Consider the following 22,273-nt stretch of genomic DNA (forward strand, 5'->3'; position numbering starts at 1 on the left):
TTCCTTGGTGATACTCCTTTACATGCCGTTAATAATGAGAAATTATAGTTACTAGAAATTACAGTTGAAGTTTAGTAAGAAAGAAGTAGTGAGGAGCAATCTATTAAAGGCTGTGCAGCCTACAGAACCTATCAAGTTTTATCAAATATTTATGGATTCATCCAGACTAACCTAAGATTTGAAACAACCTAGGTTGCCCTTACGAGAAAATACTGAGAACTTCAGTCAGATACGATATTATTGGTCTTTTACAATATGTAACCTAACCTTGGTAAACTTGAAGATGTAAAGGTTCGGGGCTGGAATCCAAAAATCCAGTGTGTTTAAATGCTAAAAACTTTAGATAAGGGTAGATACTTAACTCGAATAAGTAATAAAACTTTAGATTCTACTAAGGGCATTTTAACTTTCAAATGCATTTTGCTTGCAAACTGTACTTTTCCACCTTTAGCGAAGTAATGTAGAGAGAGAAATCATCTTCATGCAAAGTGCAAATTAAATTAAAGTAGATTATCTACGTTAATACACTACATACTAACATTAGATAGCATACATCCTCAATATTTTAGACATTGAAGCCTGGTATAACTCGTAAAACAAATTATTTTTTATATCTAAATTAATTATCGTAACAGATTTGATATAATTATTATAATAGCATATTAATGCTAAACTGTAATTTATATAATATTATACAATACATAACTTAAGGACCTCTGTGTCTGAAGTCACTACAGTAAATCAATACCATGTTTATGTACTTGCTATAACCAGTCTAAAAGCTGAGCTAAATAATGACGTATTTTGACGATTAGTCGTGAAAGTACATCAATATGAGGATGGCATGCACGAGGAAGTAAAGTAAAGAGAAAGAAGAACGACGATATGAAAATTAAAAAGGGAAAAAGGTACTCACGTAGGGAGGTCTCCAACTGCGGCTCCACTGATGCAGCAGGCAACACAAAAACATGTCAAGTCCAAATTCAATGGATATCATTAATCCAATAACCAACCCGGAATTCAAAAATTGGGTCAAGAGAAGAACTATTTGTAAAACAAGTGATTTGGTTATTGAATTAATTTGCTTGTTAACTACAAAATGACATCTAAGTGTAAGATATCTGCTACATCTACTCTAATTGTTTTTGAGCTCAATACACCTGCAATTGCTTAAATTAAAGTAGATAATAATAATTGAGACGTTTCACTTATGAACCAGCAACTTAACTGCAAAAATGATCTAAATTTTCATTAGATATCATTAGATGAGTAGGAAGATTGAGTGTTGAGTCATCTCAAAAGCTGCGAACCTCCTTGAGAGACCAACAAAATTTTAAAATGTTATTACTCCAAGTACGAAAAGTATTGAATGAAGGTTTTTGTTCATTGTTCAATGAATTGAAATATCTTCAATCTGCGCATTAGGTTATTCATCAGATGTGAGAGATTATTGGGCGATTGCCAGAGATTGAAAAGTTCCAAGAATTTAAAACTTAGAAAATCAATAAAATAGCTTTTTTAGTTGGTTAATGGCGATTTTTTGGAGTAATAACTCATTTTACTTTGTTACCACATGCAATCCTAATATAAATTTAACAAGTTTCAAATCAAAGCTACTTAGAGCTCGACCGTGTCCCTAGCGACTAAACTAAAATAAAAGCTCGTTAAAGAGACAAAGTGCAAATTGCACCGCCATTTAAAATTACTTTTAGTTGTTTAATGCACTGCCTATTTGCCACTCATTAACGTCACCCTAAAATGGAAGCGCCACGTTTTCAGTACGCAATACTCTAAAGCGATTTATGGCCCTTCGGGTCTACCGTTTTACTCATACAGTGTGGCCCAAATTAGGCCTCCGCGTATGTGTTTGTTTTGAGATCTGTAAGAACTAGAAAAATGGTTAAAGGTGAAAAGTTGAAAGGAATTTAATGATAATTTTTATGCTATTTCAAAAATGATTTTAAGTATTTCGTTTTTGAGTTATTTTTAAAAACTTGCGTGACTAAAGTTAAATGCTGCAAATTCCAAAATTAAACCAGAAATCAGAAAACTTTTTTCGGGTATATAAGACCTTTTTGTTCGTAATTTTTACAAGTATCAGTCCTTCTCATTCTTCTCTGTCTCAACGATTTTTCGCTACTACCCAATGTTGGTCACACTGTATATCGTATTTAATTTCAATGTTAAGAATAGAACTGCCATCACTGCTTATCAGAGCCATTCAGAACTACCATCAAGCTTGTCCTTAACTGGGATTAAGCTGGGAGTACTTACTCTGGCGGGGAACCTCTCAGTCGGAACGTATCGAATCTTATTTGGACTCTTTGGCCCGGGCCACCTAAAAACGTATACACACAGCTGACTGTATGACCCCGAGGGTTTGTGAACTCCGGTCCTGTGAATGTGCCGTTCATAGGACCTCCAGGACGACTCACGAATGTTTGATGGCAACCTGCAACAAACAATGGATAAGATGCATGTTTAATGTTCTAAAGCAATAACTTGACAAATCAGACTAGAGAGATACGGTGTTGTACAGTATGTTTCAAAAGGAACGGCGAAATATTTCAGAAACGGTTTAAGTAAAAATTTACAAATCTTGTATCGAGCGAGGCACCAAGAAATAAGCCCCTCAATATCTCAAAAACTGTTCATCGAAGGACATTTCGAAGAATTTTGAACTCCTAGTCCCATAAATGAAACAAGATGATAATTGATGGTTAACCCTTGAATGCCAACATTATTTTATTTCACATTTCGGGTAACAATACGTACATTTTACGTGGGTAGGCAGCGGCGCTTTTGTTACGGCTTAATGACCTAAAGGCAATCAAATTAGCAAGAGAAAAACAAAAAATATCTGACACCATCAAAGCTCTGAAGCCGGCTGAACTCTCCATTATAAATATACCTCCAGTGGTTACAACGCGTTAAATTAACTCATTTAAATGGGATTCGTTAAAATGACGATATTACCATGAAGATATGATTCAATATCCACATCGATGAAGGCAGAGAGATTTAAAATGAACTGAAATCGACGAATATCCAACTCTGTTACACCAAAAACCGGCAATAAATAACGCTGAAATTGAGTAGGACCGACAGGCGCGCCCTCATTTGAAATCAATAAAACTGGCATCGCGACTAAATTAATCCACTTTTAATATCACAGCTTAATATCAGCTTAATCTATAAAACCAATCAGGCGAACTAGCCCGACATAGAACTTCCGGTTATCGAACTCGGCGTTACTAACTTATTTAAACCCAGGGAAACGGGCCAGATTACCGGTGCAATTGGCCTGTAAACGGTTACTAATTGCCAACGTTGAGCAGCTTCTAATTGGCGAAGTAATTACTGGATAAGTTTATTTTCTCTAATTCGTTTTAGTTCATTTTCAAAGTAAATCGTTGGCTTGAAGAAACATCCTGGTTCTGATTTTTTATTCGTCAACTCTGTGCATCTGTTATCCGACGATGCGATGATCCGAAATTACTTAAAATGTTTGCTTGCTTAACAGTTTAAGGCGTTCCATTGCAATGTCATAACGGTTCCAGGTACGAATTGACTGTCGATATTATGGAAGTAAGTCGTGTCGATTATCGAGAAGATCTCGAAGTTGAAATCCCCAAACAGTATTTGCATGAATAAACTGAGTTTCGCTCGTGAGAACATCATCAGATGCAAATGCTAACTAAGAGAAATTTAAAAGAAAATATAATATATCCAAAACGTTTAAATTGTGCAGAATCCTACTTCAAATTTAGAAGACAATTTTCTGTACGAACATTTTGTGAGTGGTTTCGACCTTCTCTATAGCTCATTTACAAAAAAGTTAAGCATAAAAGAAATTCCAAAGCTGATTGTTCCAAGACAAAAATAAATTTTAACTAAAACCGATTTTTCATCTACCCAACAAACGCTCTTTTCATATCCTCAACGCGCATTATTTAAGACTCGGAGGCTTAAGAATGCAAGTTAGTCATTAAATATTCAACCCCGAGACCTACATTTTCCCTCTCGCACCCTATTCCTTAACCCTGCTTAGTTTATTATTAAGAAACCAAAGCCTTTTGTATCCAGCAAAGAATAGGCGGTATTAAAATATCGATTTATATCTTTGAGTCGTGGGTGACAATGGACAGGAAAGGGCGGAGCGAGGAACAAACTTTGGATTCGGAGTGCGAATGCTTCGCAATTTTTTGCAGGGTTGTTGCTTGGAGAATGGTTCGAGAGGATAGTCCTATGAAAGATAGAGTAGTCCATTATCCTCTAGGAGAGCTTTCAGCAGTTTTTGAAATTTAAAAATCCAATTCTCCATAATTTTTATTAAGTGCGTTATCACAGTTTCGCCACTGAGAGCATCATCAGGAGATATAGTAGATATAATAAAATAAATGGTGTTATTTACGATGCACAATTTACCATATTGAATTTAAAATTAATAAAATTTCCAAAAATGCATATTTTTCTAAGCAAAGATCACTGCAAATTTATCTAGTGTGTCACGAATTCTCCTTAACTTACTTTCGTAGTTTGCGCAATGTCTAAATTCAATTGTTTTTGTCGGCCATAGTTTTTGGTTGTAACCCAGTTCTGGATCGTGCACAACAACTTGTATTGCTGACTATAGGGAAAAATGAAGTGTTTCAAGTGTTCTGCGTTGAAATCTTGGTACGTTCGTGTCGCGTTTTAACTAGAAATTGCGTTATCGAAACTCATAGTGTTGTGCCGTGTACCATGCTCATTTCATCAACATTATTCGCCCAACCAAAGGAAAGTGTGTTCTAGAAACATAAAATACTGCATGGCTGCACAGAATTTGGGGCCTTATCGAGAATTTTGAGGCGGATGTCAGTATGTTTTGATCCACATTCCCCAATTATTTGAATTAACTTCTGACATCTATAAACATGGATGTAGTGCCATCCGCTTGTGGGCCGCTATTTCGCCAACTATCCTGGTATATTATGTCTGAATGAAGTGTTAAAAAATCTCTTATTAGATTGATAGTTCTGATCGCTGTTGATCGGAGACTGTAAAGCGACCTCCATCGTTTGTGATAACAGTCCAAACGATGTTGGTTAAGCCCATGGCCAATTTAGGTGATTGAATCAAACTCCTCATTTGAGAGAAAAACCGGCGGAATGATCCCGGAATGGCCTACAGCCAAAAATCGGGTCATCGATCTTTCTTTGAAGCTGACACAATGGCCGATGGCAGCGAGCCGTATCACGCCTAGTATCTCGCTCTAATTTGTCTTCTGGCATATGATATTATCTGTCTCTCTATCCCGCTTGTATCTAGTGTCCCTCCCTACCGAAAATCAATTATCTATCACGAAAGCTTTTTTAAAGCGTCAATGACGTTGATAATAATTATTAATAGTACCGAAATGAGAAAGGGAGAGGGGTAAAAGAAGTTTTAGTAAATTGGGAAATTTAGGAATAATTTATCGTTTGTAGTTCATCCGCAGCTGAATGCAAAATAATGAAAATCTCAGATTAAAAACGTTTTAAAGTTAGTTTGAGTGTCCTCTAATAAAGTGGTGTAAGAATCAAGGAAGCCGGATTGTCTTGTAAGACAAAGAGAGTTCAGAATGTTGCAGTTGTGATGATTGTCATTTTACAATCTTAAATCAATTGCTTCACTTCAGAAATGGTAACTTTTGATACATCATGAGTTCATAATTCGATCATTACTGAGTTTATAATAAATATTTAGTCTACTTAAAGGTTGAGTTTATGGAAATATGTACAAAGTCATTTAAACAAAGTGTCCCTGAAATTCCTGAAACCAAAAATTTCTGAGCTAAAAATAAGGCGTTCTACAGAACAAATAGAAAAAATTATGAATATACATTTTAATAATAGGATTTATCTTTAATTTACAAGAGAAAAAATATACATTTTGCCTCTTGCCAAACTTGGAACGCTGGTAATTCGCGAACGCGTGGCACAGTTGCCTTGAAAAATGTCTCAAACTTATTGTCTTGATGTGCTCTACAACTCTACGCAAACCGCTTTACAAAATGTTTTTTAATTATACAATTTAATTATAATAGTTTCCTACAAAGGTCACATACTAATAAAAATTATTACTTCTGCACAATTTGATGAGGGAAGAGATATTATTCCAGGATCGCGACTCGATACTTATGGTTATTGTTTATAAGATAATAACATTTCTAAGCTCACGTATATAATATTATTCAGCCCTCGAAGGTGTTAAGCTTTTTAACATATTGGGAAAAAATATTAGGGTTGATAGTTGCTTTATCTTTATTATATACATATGTATATTAATTATGAATGTGACGTATTTAATACCGTATGAAATTCTAAATTAGTATTGTACTCTAAAAACTTCAGACTTCTTTTTCAATTAAATTCTTTTTGAAATAGGAAATGGATTTTTTTATTCTGTCGGGATCTATTTGCATAACGAAACTATTGCCTTGATTTTGCATTCCCCCCATTTTGCTAAATCTGGAAACATCGCATATTATTTCCTATCGCGAGTTAGATGATAAAATATTACGTATATTAAGAAATATGATAATAGTAAACTAAAAGAAATTGTTCTAGTAGGATATAGGACCCAATTACGCCTTATAAATTGTTAATGCTTATATTGCATTTATAGGGGAATATAAATAGGTAGAATAGATTTCGACGCCATTCTTGAACCTAAGGTTGTTCTGCATTAAAATAGTTGATTAGAAATTTTGACTATTAAATTTTTTTAAAAACTTTGCTTGTTCAATAAAGTTCATAACTCGCGTATCGCTTTTCGACCGATGAGCTGGACCTTTACAAAAGGCAGGTTGTAAATTTTTGCATGTTCGTACTGATATCACTTCGTAGATGATTCACTCCAATGTTGGCGTGGCGATGAACAAGATATTCATAATGTGCGTGGCATTAATAATAAGGATAATCGCTTTTTCTTTTGCTCTAAAGACTTGTGAGGTATACCGTTAGTGCATACATGATTTAGTGAGTGAAAGTGAATGTTGCTGACGTGATTCTGGCTCACGATTTTGGTGCTCGGGGGGTGAGTTCTGATTGTTGCTTCTTGTGGTTCACAATTAAGTTTTGTTAGATCAATGAGAACGACGCAATTAGAATTTTAGTTGAAAATTGAAATTATTTGCAATTTTGGTTCTTCTGGAAGGTACTCAGGATCATCTTTAGACATTGTCGAAGAATGATATCGCAACTTGAGTAGCTTCAAAGATGTTTCAATTTTTTTCAGGAACTATATACAGTGTGACCCACTTAAGAGCGGGACACCCCTGTAAAATTTTTATTTGTGGTTCGATTTTGATCATTTTTTTATATGTTGTAGGGCATCAAAAACTCTATTTTGTGACAAGTTCTTGTTACGCTCGCTTAAAATCTAAGGTCTACTTTGCCCCTTTCTTATGACGAAATTTTAAGAAAAGACATTAGGGAATTTTTTATTTTAAATTTAGCTTCAGTAATAACTTTAGAATTATTCAAAATGGCTGTATTTCAAATTTCGTTAAAAAATGTTTATCCATAAAAAAGTTGTAGAGCAATCCAATTTTAAATTTATTGAACCATCTGGATGTAATAATTTTTGGTCAAGTTGGCTGAGTACGGATCCAATAAACATAGTTAAGTCACTTGTTTTATCCTTGTCATTAAATACAATGCAATTGTCTTTTTGTAAATAAATAAACCAGTTCTTGGTGGTTTAGAAGAAAATTTAACTGTTTTTGATTGAAGAAAAAGTTCAGATATGAATAATCAATTAACTTTAAGGGAAAAAATTGAAATAGTGCGTCTTTCTAGTGACAATGACAGAAGTGTAAGGGAAGTGACTAGAATATTTAACACAAGATATCCTAATCGACGTCCGATTACTAAAAGTACAGTGAATCGAATAAATCGTACATTTAATGAAACTGGAGCCGTTGATAGATAATTGTTAAAAAACAACCGTCCTGGAAATAGAAATGAAGGTGATACAGAAATCGCAATTTTAAATTATTTTACTAATAACCCACATGCTACATTAAGAATAGCAAGTTTAGATTTAAATGTACCGAGGGAAAAGATTCGTCGATGCCTGAAAAAGAATAAAATTAAGCCATTTAAACCAAAATTTCTGCATACTTTGGAGGAAGGAGACAAGAACAGAAGATTGGAATTTTGTTTGTGGGCGCAAGGGGAGTATCAAGATAACAACAATTTTCTAAAATGTATTCTATTTAGTGACGAAGCTACATTTACTACTAACGGGATAGTTTCTTCACAGAATTGTAGATTTTGGTCTCATGAAAATCCACGCTGGATTATCAACTGCAAAAGTCAATATTCCCAAAAAGTAAATGTTTGGTGTGGAATAATCTATGACAAACTTATCGGTCCATTTTTTCTTGAGGGCAATATGAATTCTGCAAGTTTTTTAGAACTATTGAGAAATGAATTATCCAATGCGATTGACAATCTTCCACTATTATACACAAGTAACATGTACTTTCAACTTGATGGAAGTCCTATACATAACGCGAAAATTGTTCGGCAGTGGCTAAATACAAACTTTCCCAATCAATGGATCGGACGGAATAGTCCATTAATACAATGGCCACCCAGATCACCGGACCTGACCCCTTTAGATTTCTTTTTGTGGGGTACTCTTGGGCAAAAAGTATATAAAAACCGCCCCAGAAATAGAGAAGAACTATGCATAAGGTTGAGACGCGCCTGTGAAGAAATTACTCCTTTATCTCTCAGAAAAGTAATGAGTAATACTAGAAGAAGATACGAGAAATGTATCCAGTTGAACGGTAGCTTAATCGAAGCAAGTGTTTTTTAAAATGAATTAAATCTCTTTTCGTTACAATTTTTTTTTCACATTGAATCATTAATTAATTTAAATTAAATAAAATTTAATTGTTCTACAACTTTTTTATGGATAAACATTTTTTAACGAAATTTGAAATACAGCCATTTTGAATAATTCTAAAGTTATTACTGAAGCTAAATTTAAAATAAAAAATTCCCTAATGTCTTTTCTTAAAATTTCGTCATAAGAAAGGGGCAAAGTAGACCTTAGATTTTAAGCGAGCGTAACAAGAACTTGTCACAAAATAGAGTTTTTGATGCCCTACAACATATAAAAAAATGATCAAAATCGAACCACAAATAAAAATTTTACAGGGGTGTCCCGCTCTTAAGTGGGTCACACTGTATATATAATAAAGTAATATTTTTTGTGTGATTCAGGTCTCGACTGTGTACGGCTCTACTTCAAGTCATAGTTAATTCGAAACTCTAACAATAAAAAAAAATGTTTTCAGGAACTAATATTTAATTTCTTTTAAAATTTAATATTGATTTTCTTTCAGAATTTAGTTAATATTTAATTTCTTTCTGGAATTAATATTGCGTTTTTTTCAGAAATTAATATTTTTCAAGAATTAATATTGAATTTTTTCCGAGGATTAGGTAATATCGAGTTATTTCGTATGTTGCAGTGTCCGACTGCATAACACTGATGAATTGCAAGGTATCGTAAATATTTTTTTTATAGAGAAACTGCATGTCTGGCGAAACTTTTACAAGAGATAAAAAAGTCTCAAAACAAAGTTAGCTTGTGGCAAAAAAAAATTTAAGTCATTCATACAAGGGGTAATAAAAATACAAACTTTTATTTACAAACCACGCACTATTTTTAATATTTCCACGCATTAAAAAAAGATCCTGCTTACGTCAAAACACGCTAATTTATGTAGGTTTTTCTCCGTTGTTTAGGGGTTTATTAATTGGAGCTTCGGCAATTGTGTTTTAGGGATAGTTAGGGATCTTTCAATGATAGCCACGTTAACTTAACGATATGAATATATTAGATAAAAAACTGAGTAAAAAAATCGCGGGCACGACCCCTGAGTCTTCAGTCCACCAGGAAGCCAGGAAAAAGAGAGCGATCCGCTTTCTCCCTAGCCTTAAGTATGAACATCCATGGTCGTAAACCATGGGCGTACCATCTAAACAATACTTAAAGGCATTGGGACAGCCCTCCGCATGGAGCCGCTGCGTCCACATCTGGCACCCAGCCCTTGGCGAGGACCTCGCCAAAGGGAACCAGCATTGTAGTTCCTATGCCAACAGAGCATCGTGGAAAAAACCCAGGGTACCGGGTAATGCCAACCATGGGCGTATCTTAAGGGTAAATCGTCCTCATGCCCTAATCCTTAATCCTAACTTATAGCATGATATTTACAAACTATGTACACTAAGCGGTCTGACAAGCGGATCCCACATTTATATATAGTAACTTTTAGTTCCAAAATTAGTAAAATTCGATAAAGGTGTTAAGCAATTATTTCCAATATTGATTTATTAATTTGAGAATTTTGGCACCCTGTACCAACAAAACGAAGTAATATTGGATAAGCGTAAGTAGATAACGTAAGATAAACGTAAGTTTGCCTAGAACGCCTTATTTTTAGTTCAGGATTTTTTAGTCAAGCATTATACTGTCATTTCAAAGGTACCCTGTAGAACCATACCATTGTTTTCTGTGCATATCTGAAGTCTTCCTACAACTTTCTCCGTCGTTTTATCATGTACATGCAATAAGTACAGTGTTGTCGACGTATTGCAATATGTATACGGTTTTGTCCATATGTTTTTTGTTCTGTAAGTCATGGTTTTATATGCTACGGCGGTATGCATTATAAAGGAAGGTTGACTGGCAATCCTTGAGGGAGCCCTTGTTAAGGAAAAAAAGGGAAAGAAAGAATGTCATCAATTCTAACTTACAAATGTCTGTTTTCCAATAGATTTTCAAATGACGTGAAGTAGGTATTTTGGAATTTGAAGTTTGTATGCCAAGAGGTTAATAATAAGCAAATAAAATTGCTTAATCTTTACTTTTGAAAACAAGCTTGTGACAGACTTCATTGAATAACCCAATATCAACAATCCTCTTTAATGAAGGAAACAACCTCAAAAGATCAATAAAATTAACTCAATTTCCCGTTGTGTTCGTTCTCTTCTCTCAATGCTGACACAATTATTCTTGGCTCTCCCACCTGAATGCTCCGATAAATTTCCTCGTTGCTTGGGTTGCTCTTCGTAACCGATTCGTCAATCAAATTGTTTCAGAATGCGGGATATCAATTACGCTGAAAGGGTCTGACTTTCGTCTCAGGCAGATTTATTTCCCTATTAAAGTGAGACGGATGTACTTTAATTAATTAACAGCACGACACTCTTATTCTGTTGTTTTATTTTATTTGAGAATAATGCCTCATATAAGAGTTCTTGGCGTGGTGGAATCCTCAGTTAAAAGCAACATGTCAAAAAAACTGGAATTCCCTCGGCAATTGAGTACAAAAATTTTAGAGTATTTCATACATTTTAGTTAGTCATATAACCAAACTTGTCAGGTAGCCACATAACCAAACTTGGTTATTTTAGGTTACATATTAAATGGGTGTATTAGGAATAGCATTTATTAGTGTCCTTTCCTTACCTTCTATTTGGCAGGCTCTCAACAGCAGTTTTGCATATCAAATGCTGAACTATGATAAAATATGTATCAAAGAGCAAGTGTTTCTTGCCAAAACTGGTGGCTTGATCCATAATTAATTCGAAAGGCCAGCGAAGACCGAGCCGAACGGTATAATAAATTTCCTGTATTTCTATTTCAGGGACCATTCGACCGTCAAATCGTTCTGCAAATCAGGATATCAATTATTGAGCCTGATCTTGACTGACGGGCTCCTATAAAAATTGTATTGATCTACTTCTTGCTGCCATCGTTAGGGAATCAGGATATTGAATCGTTTATGGTTTTAATAAAGATTGATGGTATGTCTTCGCTCACAAAACAATATTGCATTGATGTATCCAAATTTTAGAAAAGGCATTTTGAGAAACTAAATCAGTTATATGAGCTCAGATCAATTTTTTAAATATTCAATAGCCTCGCGATTGCTCTCTTTTTACATGTGGCTAAGGGCCATATGAGAGCTTAATTTCTTCCCAAGTTTTAAGCATACATGCACTTTTTTGCTTAAAAGAATTCGCTCTGGATTACGTTGAAAGGCAAAAAATAACCTAATTGAAGGATACGAAAGCCTGTATTCTTTACCTTTTCCAACATATTGATTTCACTGTATGATTTAGGTTCGATTTCGATTGAAATATAATTCATTCATCTGTCTTCGTGACTGGTATCATTATCTCATGATACAAGTAAAAAAAAAAGTCTTTTATGTGCAGCTGTGAAAGCGACACAATTTCTTTTCAACAAACTTGATCTAGTTACTTCTTCATTTTTTTTCAAGCCTTTGTGGGAAAATGCCTAGGAATGTGTGGAAGATGCTATTTATTGGAAATTAGACTAATACATATTATGAAAAAAAAACACCATTATGTATCCTTTCCATTATGTAAACCAAGACTACCTGAACATTTGAAACTGCATTCTTCCGACTTTCTGTAAAATTCTTGGCACCCTCACCGAATGCACGGAATTTCAATAAGCTCGGTATTTCATAATTAAAACGAGAACGGAAGCGAAGTTCTTGGGAACTGAAACTATGGAAAGTCAAGACTTTGCGAGGAAAATTCGAAACTTCTGGCGCTCTTCTTGCGACTTGACAAAAATTCGATTTTCCTCAAAGTTAAACTGTCGCGTTAAAAATTCTGCATATATCTTTAAAGAAATCTTACTAAGGAACTGTTTCTTATTAAAATTCTAAAGCCGATTAATATTCCTCAAAGCACTTCGCACAATTTCGAAATTGCGGTTGTCGACATTCCAAACAGTTAATAAAACTCGTGTTCCCGCATAATTATAAGCACTCAGCGCTGTATATCAGGGATAGTTTCGGATATCCCTTAATTTATAATCCGTTAAAGTACGTGAGGAAAGTACCTACGTTATTCAAGGATTAGCTCAAATGACGGTTAACCGTAGTAGAAGTTTCAGTTTACTTTATCCGTAATGGTTTTATCACAGCATGGCAATTTGCCTTATACCTATTTACTTACACTTGGATACTTCCAGGAAAGGTAAAATTTTATTACGTCACGTCGGAAAAGGGTCCAATAAATTATTCAAAGGGAAAATTCTAAGTTTTCCGATTTTCCATTCTTGACTCTTTACGTTTTATTTTGAATGAAGGGAAGAGTTTCATAATCTCCTTGGGTCTAAGCTCGAATTAGGACCCATTTTTCATAATACCATAATTTATTGATGAAATAAGACAAGACGATTTCTTTCCACCCCATCAAATAAGTAAATATTACATAATGCACTTTAGCAAAAATAAGTTTTCTGCACTCTTTGTAGCTACATCTTGATCTTCGTTCGTGCTTCATAAAAGTTAGCATATAATTGTTGTCTTGCCTGGACAAATTTCTCTCTGGTAACGGTTGCTTTGAAGTCATTATTATTGGCATAATGTTGGCTACATTCGTAAAATAATTAATTCTTCGTATACAAAGAGGGCAAATTTCCACTATTCAAAAATTTATTCCTTCATTAATCGTAATAAGGCCACAATACATAACGTGGCTAATTATCACCCCATTATCAGAAACCTCAATAATCACATTCAACATAGTTCAGCAGTTTATTTAGGAGTATCTCTATCGACTAAACTATATTTAGACTTTAATTGGCCGAAAGGTTTTAATTGGGTTGAGGCTTCGATTTCATTAAGGATTATTCGATTTTTAGGTGTTCGGGTGTATTTTGCCCTTCAATTTGTTTATTATCTATCAAATGTTTGAAGAAAGAAAAATTTAGGATGCATATGCTTTTTCCCGTTATTGTTCTGGTCGTTGGAAATAATAAATTACACAAAACATTCCCGCATCAGCGTTGTACTCCAAACAGCCGATAAAAACTATTGACTAAAACTTTGATAAGCTGGAAAGCTGCCTCTAAACTGAATATAAATCAGTGCATAAAACCGCTCGTTTCCGCATCAGCCAGATAATTCAAACGTGATTATGAGCATTCGCTTTTGAGGCCCGTTCTGGCGACATACATTCTCTTATGTGCACATTTTTGGTTAAAAAACAGCGAATCTGATTCACTTTAAATGTCACATTCTCTTCGGTTTCCAAGCTTAAGCCGGTGACATGTTGGGGACAAAGCAAAAGGCGTCAATTGTTCCCAGGAATTTAAATCCCCTAAAACCTTCAGTGGAATCGGGTGGGATTCGCTGAAACTGCCCCAAATGCCACGGAGGTATTTTAAAATTAAAATTTATCCGAGAAATACTCTTTAAAAGTGTTGCGGAAGCGCTTTAATGGAAATACTACACGTTCAAATGAGAGTATTTACTACCAGTTTTATAGGTCAGGCTTGGAGTGAGAATATACTATGTCATCCTGGATAAAACCGAGGAATTTTCAATTCAGAGCCTCCAGGTTTGTCATTAGATTGATTTAAACTAAATCTACAAGGTGTCTCTGAACATAATATAATAAATTATAATAATATATTATATATATTTATTATATATATTAATATAATTATAATAAATATAATAAATTAAATCACATATGTATTTTAGGTTCCAAAATAAGATGAAAACTTTATACGAACATATATCGAAAAGCGGTTAAGTTTTGATACAAACGGTTTGAAAGGTTGGTTCCTGAAGATGATTTTTTATTTATATCTTCGAAACCTTTCGAGATAAAGTAGTGAAATTTTGTATTTTATTATAATTTTTTGTGCTCTTTCTGTATCTCAACAAGGAAATTGCCGCATTTTTCCAAGGTCGCTCCTGAAAAAATATGGCAATTTCTTTATAGACATTCGCAAGCCTAACTTAAATATAAAAAGTTATAATAAAGTAAAAAATGTCACTGGTTTATATCGAAATATTTCAAAAATACAGGGTGATTCACGTAACTGTTTCATTAGAAACTTTTGTACTTGTAACAAATCTAAATTTTTCATAATTGGGGGTTAAACTAATATAGATACACTCTACTTTTTTAAAATATTTTGAAGGTCATATCACTTCCGGTTATACCGGAAGTTGAGGTCAACTTCCTTATTTCAAATGGAACTCCCAGTATATTTTTGCATTTTTGGAATCTAGTGATTAAGCTGATTAAATTTTTATTAGATATTCCTATACCTAAACCTAACCGTTTTAAAGATATTTTGGTTTAAAAGAAAAATCTTTTTAGAACACCATTTCTATAAAATTTAAAATTCGCAGCTATTATTGAAGCTGACTTTACGAAAATTTGCTGACATGTTAACTGGGTATGGTAGATTAGGTTAATGTAAAAAGTTTTTATAAATATCATACAGGGTATCCAAAAAAAAACGTCATATTTAAAGAACTTTGATGGCAAAAAAGTCGCTTATTTCAAATGGAACACCCCATATATTTTTATATGTTTAGAATCTAAATTTAATTCTGAATCGATTACTATTAAGCATCCCTATACCTAAAATTAACTTTTGCTCTAATTTGCGATTTTTTAATATTGTACAATAATAATTGTAAGTATCTTAGTTGGCTTTGAAAAGAACATGGCTGCTTCCTGTAAAATGCGTTAATGTAATTGTCAATTTAATAAGTTCGCTCAGCAGTTTAACGCATGTTACAGGAAGCAGCCCTGTATGTACAATTATTATCGTACAATATTAAAAAATCGCAAATTAGAGCAAAAGCGTTAATTTTAGGTATAGGAATGCTTAATAGTAATCGATTCAGAATTAAATTTAGATTCTAAACATATAAAAATATATGGGGTGTTCCATTTGAAATAAGCGACTTTTTTGCCATCAAAGTTCTTTAAATATGACGTTTTTTTTTGGATACCCTGTATGATATTTATAAAAACTTTTTACATTAACCTAATCTACCATACCCAGTTAACATGTCAGCAAATTTTCGTAAAGTCAGCTTCAATAATAGCTGCGAATTTTAAATTTTATAGAAATGGTGTTCTAAAAAGATTTTTCTTTTAAACCAAAATATCTTTAAAACGGTTAGGTTTAGGTATAGGAATATCTAATAAAAATTTAATCAGCTTAATCACTAGATTCCAAAAATGCAAAAATATACTGGGAGTTCCATTTGAAATAAGGAAGTTGACCTCAACTTCCGGTATAACCGGAAGTGATATGACCTTCAAAATATTTTAAAAAAGTAGAGTGTATCTATATTAGTTTAACCCCCAAATATGAAAAATTTAGATTTGTTACAAGTACAAAAGTTTCTAATGAAACAGTTACGTGAATCACCCTGTATTAATAAAAAAACAACCACAGAAATCAATATTTCACACTCATTTTGAAAACGAAACACCTTTCGATATTTATTTATGTGCAGTTTTTGTAATATTTTTGGACTTAGCTACATAATTGATTTTATACCACTCAGAGACACCTTGTATAAAGCAGAAAGTTATTTAACTTTGTTCCAGATATAATAAAACTTAAGATACGCAGTGTAAGTTTTTTGTTCTAAACCAAAATTTAAATTGAGTGTAAAAGTACCGATTCGAGGAATTTTTTATCAGTTGTGCATGCGCTCTTTAGGGCCAGTTGGCTGCAAGAAGTTAATCGTGGTAGTAAATATGTGAAACATCTTAGCCTACAAAGTTCTGTCCGTTTGCACAGAATGTAATAAACCATTACTGATCAATAGCATTCTTCAACTCACATAAAATTTACAAAAATCTTCAACATAAAACATTATACATGTATAAAAAGCAAAACATTCCTATGACTGAAGTCTTAATAATAGAATAACCTAAACAAAATAGATTGATTTTATAAAACCTGCACATTTTGAATAATGAGAAATTACAGAATCTAAAACAATGATGGTTACCAGTGATATCACTTAAACCTTCAAATTTCACATTGAAAGCTAATTCAAATCAGCTTATTGACTTAAAAATGCTTAGAATTTTACTTACAAGACCTTGACATCTTGACGGAAATGCAGGTCAAAGCTGAAAATCAATGATCTTATACTTCGATATTGTAAACTACTTGAAGGATAGAAAAAGAGTAACGCAATTGCTACAAAATATTATATTTCAGTACCTACTCGTTTATATATTCATACAAATATAAAATTTACAAATTATACTGAGTAAGTCAGACTCTAAGTTCGACGACGATAAAAATTAAGACGTTTAGGTAATGTAACGTTTACCGCCAATTGAAAAGACATGCCTGAACATGGTTTGACATTGTATTATATTATGACCTAAGAGAATGCAAAATGGCAGTTTCGTACTTTAGATTTTAATAATAATACTTGTAGGTACTTATAGTATACTTCATTTGCCTTGGACTGGATTTAAGTTAGAGCCAATTTGCTATAAATTTCCACAGAATACAATTAAGTAATGAAACCCCTACCCTAAGCAATCACCACCTTGCCACCAAATAATTGCCAGCATTCTTAATGTAAATCTATAGATTCGTGAGAGGAGGCATGTAAATTCAATCGGCTTTATCTAAAGTATTTCAATTCACACATGTTCGTCGCCATTTAAAATATACATCATATATGTCACCTATATTGTCGACGTAATAAATAATACAACATTAAGTATGAGTAGGTACAGGATGTTTAATATTTAATTGACGATTGCTTCGTAACAGAACATTGGGTATTGGGAATATAAATATGGCAAGTTCAACTCTGCGGCAATATCGCCTTAAAATCGCATTTTGTCGTTTCATAAAACCATATTGAACACCCTGTATTGATACAGTCTAAACATCAAGTCTAATTTTCTGGATAAGCCACTAAGTTAGTTAGGGCATATCAGGGCTGCTGGTTTGGGAGCTCCACTAAAACGGTCAAAATGTATTTAATGCAGTTCATAAACCCGACACTCTGTATATGTGCGTGGAACTATTTTACTGTAACAACAACAGACAACAACGATTTACTAAAACCTAGTTTACATTTAGGGGTTTGTAACATTACCGTAACATTACATACGTTAAGCGACATCAATAATACTTAATAATTTATTAGTATCTTCAACAGTTAATAATCTCAACAACTAGTTTAATAGTATGTGTATACAATAATTTACAAAATGGAGTTGAAAGTATCGTGTAGGGGTAGATTGTGCTTTTTTGAGGTTTCAAATGACTTTTTTTTTTAATTTGCAGAGGGATTTTGTTCTTTGTGAGGGAAATGAATTGCGCAGGGTCAAAAGGGTTGAAGAATCAAATAAATCTGTCCATTTATGTGGGAAGCTTGAGAAGCTTTCAAAGCTTAATTCGAAATGCCTAAGGGTTACAAAGATGGATAAATTGAGGATTTTACCTCTATATAATTATACCAGCAAAATTTGTGCCCATTTGGTTACTTCAGGTTAAGTTAGAATATAAGAAGGTTTTTAAAAATTAATTCTCCGTATTTGCCAGAATTTCATTAAGGAATCTTGTTTTGCCATGATTGGATTGGGCGAATTTTAAGTTCTTTGAAAGCGGTTTTTGGCTATTTTTTATTTTTTTGTTATTTTGAATGACGAGGGCATGGACATCTTACGTTATAGCTTAAGGCGTTGTTTTTTATTTTCAATTCTCTAACTCCCATATCCTTCATAAGCAAAAGCCAAATTTAAAGTTTAAAGGTGGCTGCAATTGACAATTAGTTCCTATTAAATTGTCAGTTAAAGTATTTGAGAGCATAGGGGAAAATCCTACGGAATTGTATAATGTCCCATCCAATGTGCTTCAGATTAGTTCAAGTTATCGGATAGAACTAGTTCAAGTCGATTTTGCAAAATTTCTAAATTTTCTAAATATTTATGATCAATTGAATGCTCAAATTTATCCGAAACTCCCTTCATGAGTGGGATTATCCCGCTTGTTTCATGATTAGTTCAAGTCGACTTTTGAGAAAGGTCAAGTTTTTGCTCAATATCAGAGTCTACATTTCCAAGAGAGAGCATATTGCAGAGTAGGAAGATAAAACAGCTGGTCTTCTCTGTAGAGAATGACCTGAAAGGAACAATGTAAAATAAATCGTTCTATATATACCAAATAAAAATGTAATAAATATTTTCCTAGAAAAAAGCATCAAAAAGGTTTCATCCTGGGTCTTCCAACTTCTCAACTTTCCTGCCGGTGTTTCGCATAATAGTTTAGTCGAAAACAAAGAAGTTTTGATCAAAAATAGAAGTGGTGAATTCTTTATGATAAAAAAAGTATAGAGCTGAAGGACGTGGGTTGGAAGTCACGATTTTTTTGTAGCTATCGATGTCACGAATAATGTACTATAAGGTGTCTCTGAACATACTGCCATAAATTCAGATACGTATTCTAGGTTCCAAAATATGACGAAAACTTCATATAAACATATATCGAAAGTGCTTTGTTTTTTATATAAACGGTGTGAAAAGTTGGTTCCTGAAGATGGTTTTTTTATTTATATCTTCGAAACATTTCGAGATAAATTAATTAAATTTTGCATTTTACTATAACTTTTTGTGTTGTTTCTGAGTCTCTATAAACAAATTGGCACATTTTTTCAGGAGGGTAGCATTTAGAAGCTGTCTAAACTTTTTTATACTTAACTTCATTGACGATTTTATAGGAAAAATATTAAATTTGAAGCTCTTTATATAAAAAAGGTACTCTTGTTGAAAATTGAAATCTCCAAGAGTTTTCGAGAAAATGGAGATTTAACAAATCGGTGGATACTATACAGGGTGTCCCAGATAAGGATGAACAGCATGGGGATCTCGGAAACGGTAATAGATACAAAATGGTTTAAATTGGGAAAAAGTTAGGCAATTTAAAGCAAATTAATAATCTGTTTTTATATCGACGAAATTCCGAATGGTTACGAAGATATCCGGAAAAAAACGAATTTGGCGGTTTTCGTTTTTTGCAAATAACTCTTATACGGTTATAGTTAGAGGAATAAAAGTTTTACATTATTAAAGCACTTTTTTGAGAACTGTTTAGCAGTGTTGCCAGTTTTCTTGTTACATCCTTACTTTCAGAGAAAAATGAGTAAACTTTTGATTTTCATATGGGCGTGATATCAATTATTTATATTTTCAAAATCATCATAAAATTCCGTTTTCAGCCATGCATTACATTTAATATTTTTCTCAGAAACTCTATGAGTTATAGCCATTAAAGCATTTTTTGATAAGTAGGCCATGATTTTGACTTATAGTAATGGTGCACATTAAATAAATGAATGCTGTGGAAACGTCAACATTATTTAAAAGTTGTAAAACCTTAAATTTGTTTGACGTGTGCATAATAATGTCTCAAAATTGCTTTTCTAATGAAGAGAAATTTGACATGTTGTCGTGTTACATATTTTGTCACAGAAATTGTGTAGATGCTGAAGATATGTATAATATTATATATATGTATAATATATAAGTCAAAATCATGGCCTACTTATCAAAAAATGCTTTAATGGCTATAACTCATAGAGTTTCTGAGAAAAATATTAAATGTAATGCATGGCTGAAAAGGGAATTTTATGACGATTTTGAAAATATAAATAATTGATATCACGCCCATATGAAAATCAAAAGTTTACTCATTTTTCTCCGAAAGTAAGGATGTAACAAGAAAACTGGCAACACTGCTAAACAGTTCTCAAAAAAGTGCTTTAATAATGTAAAACTTTTATTCCTCTAACTATAACCGTATAAGAGTTATTTGCAAAAAACGAAAACCGCCAAATTCGTTTTTTTCCGGATATCTTCGTAACCATTCGGAATTTCGTCGATATAAAAACAGATTATTAATTTGCTTTAAATTGCCCAACTTTTTCCCAATTTAAACCATTTTGTATCTATTACCGTTTCCAAGATCCCCATGCTGTTCATCCTTATCTGGGACACCCTGTATTTTATTAAATGAACATCAGATTTGAAACCATTTTTTATTCATTTTACTTTATTTTCATCATTATCATTTTCACCACCAGTCTTTATTAACAAATGCTGTCATATACGGAAGTGTCAAAAATATTTTTTTATTTCATTTCAAGTTGAATTCAATGAAGTTTTCGTCATATTTTGGGACCTAAAATACGTGGTTGAATTTATGGCACTATGTTCAGACACCTTGTATAAACAGCTTTTCGTATCTCCACAAGATTTCTATCTTGAGTAGCAAAAAGTCTTATTAGTTTCTGAAGAATTATTGAGTCGAAGAATGTGGTCTGAAAGGTTTTTCAAATATATCGAAAGTTATGACATTTTAAGTACCAATCGATTCATGACATATCTAGAATGAAATAAAAGGTTTACCTTACATCAAAAATTTCCTTCGAAAAGCCTGAAGAAGTTTTACCAGAATGGAAAAATAAATTGGATAAGTCTCATCTCGAGAAAATCCGCTTATGAAGCTTTTGTTTCCAAACAGCTATCTCTTTGTATCTGAAGGGCCGAGCACTATTCAGCGTTCTTAATTAAATAAATGAGCCGAAAGCCCTACGGACTACTTTAGAGTGGAGAAAAGGAGTTAGAGAATAGCAGGGAATACTGGATGGCTTTAAACCGTTTAAAATTCTCGTCGTCGCGAGCGAGAAAATAGCCTTAAGAGCTGTTTGAGCTTCTGGCGTCGGGGATCGATCGCATCCGGGGGCGGTCCTGCTTTTTTCTTTTCCCTGCCCTTATTACTTCATGTTTCTGCCAAATTTGCGGCTAAAGGGGCGTTGTCACATAACCTGAACCTACAAGGTGATATACATACATATACTCGAACTAGAAGTTATTGAGATGGAGGATCTATTAAATCGAGTATGTTGCTTGCAGATGTGCTCTATTGTGTTACAATTCGTACATCAACAAACTAAGTAGAATAATCAGCTAATTCTGATGATATATGAAGATTTGTGTTTAACTCTTCAATTGGACTTTAGCAAAAAATAACACAGAAATTCCTTTTTTTTCAAGGAAAATTTTTTGAGTGATTTAGGATGATCCTAGTCACATTAAAAGGAGATAACGGCTATAATATATTCAGTAATTTATAAAATGTCTTCGATCTAAGTCACTTTTGCACAACTTTACCGTGGAAGAAAAATTGTAATTCATCTAAGATTTTCTATGATTAGTTTTAAATTTTAATTTGCGGGTAATTGATAGTTAAAGAAGAGGGACTTATTGAGAACAATTATACAGGGTGAGTCACGCAGAACTGTACATACTTTTACCAGGGGACAAGATTACTGAAAGAAATATTGAATGAGTATTAAAAAGTTGCTCACATTTTTTATTGCTATTATGCA

General features: G+C 33.2%; 1 protein-coding gene across 3 annotated transcripts in view; it reads right to left on the reverse strand.

The window, feature by feature from the left end:
- LOC136415640 (cubilin) overlaps positions 1 to 22,273 on the reverse strand; it is a 62,199-nt gene that overhangs the window by 8,429 nt on the left and 31,497 nt on the right. For all 3 annotated transcript variants that reach the window (XM_066400333.1, XM_066400323.1, XM_066400342.1), the window contains 2 exons: positions 2,275 to 2,452; positions 917 to 943 (listed from right to left, as the gene is read on the reverse strand). In XM_066400333.1, the coding sequence (XP_066256430.1) occupies positions 917 to 943; positions 2,275 to 2,452 (205 nt within the window). The remainder of the gene's footprint in view (positions 1 to 916; positions 944 to 2,274; positions 2,453 to 22,273) is intronic.

The sequence above is a fragment of the Euwallacea similis genome, chromosome 2 (assembly GCF_039881205.1).
Source record: "Euwallacea similis isolate ESF13 chromosome 2, ESF131.1, whole genome shotgun sequence".
NCBI classification, from domain to species: domain Eukaryota; kingdom Metazoa; phylum Arthropoda; class Insecta; order Coleoptera; family Curculionidae; genus Euwallacea; species Euwallacea similis.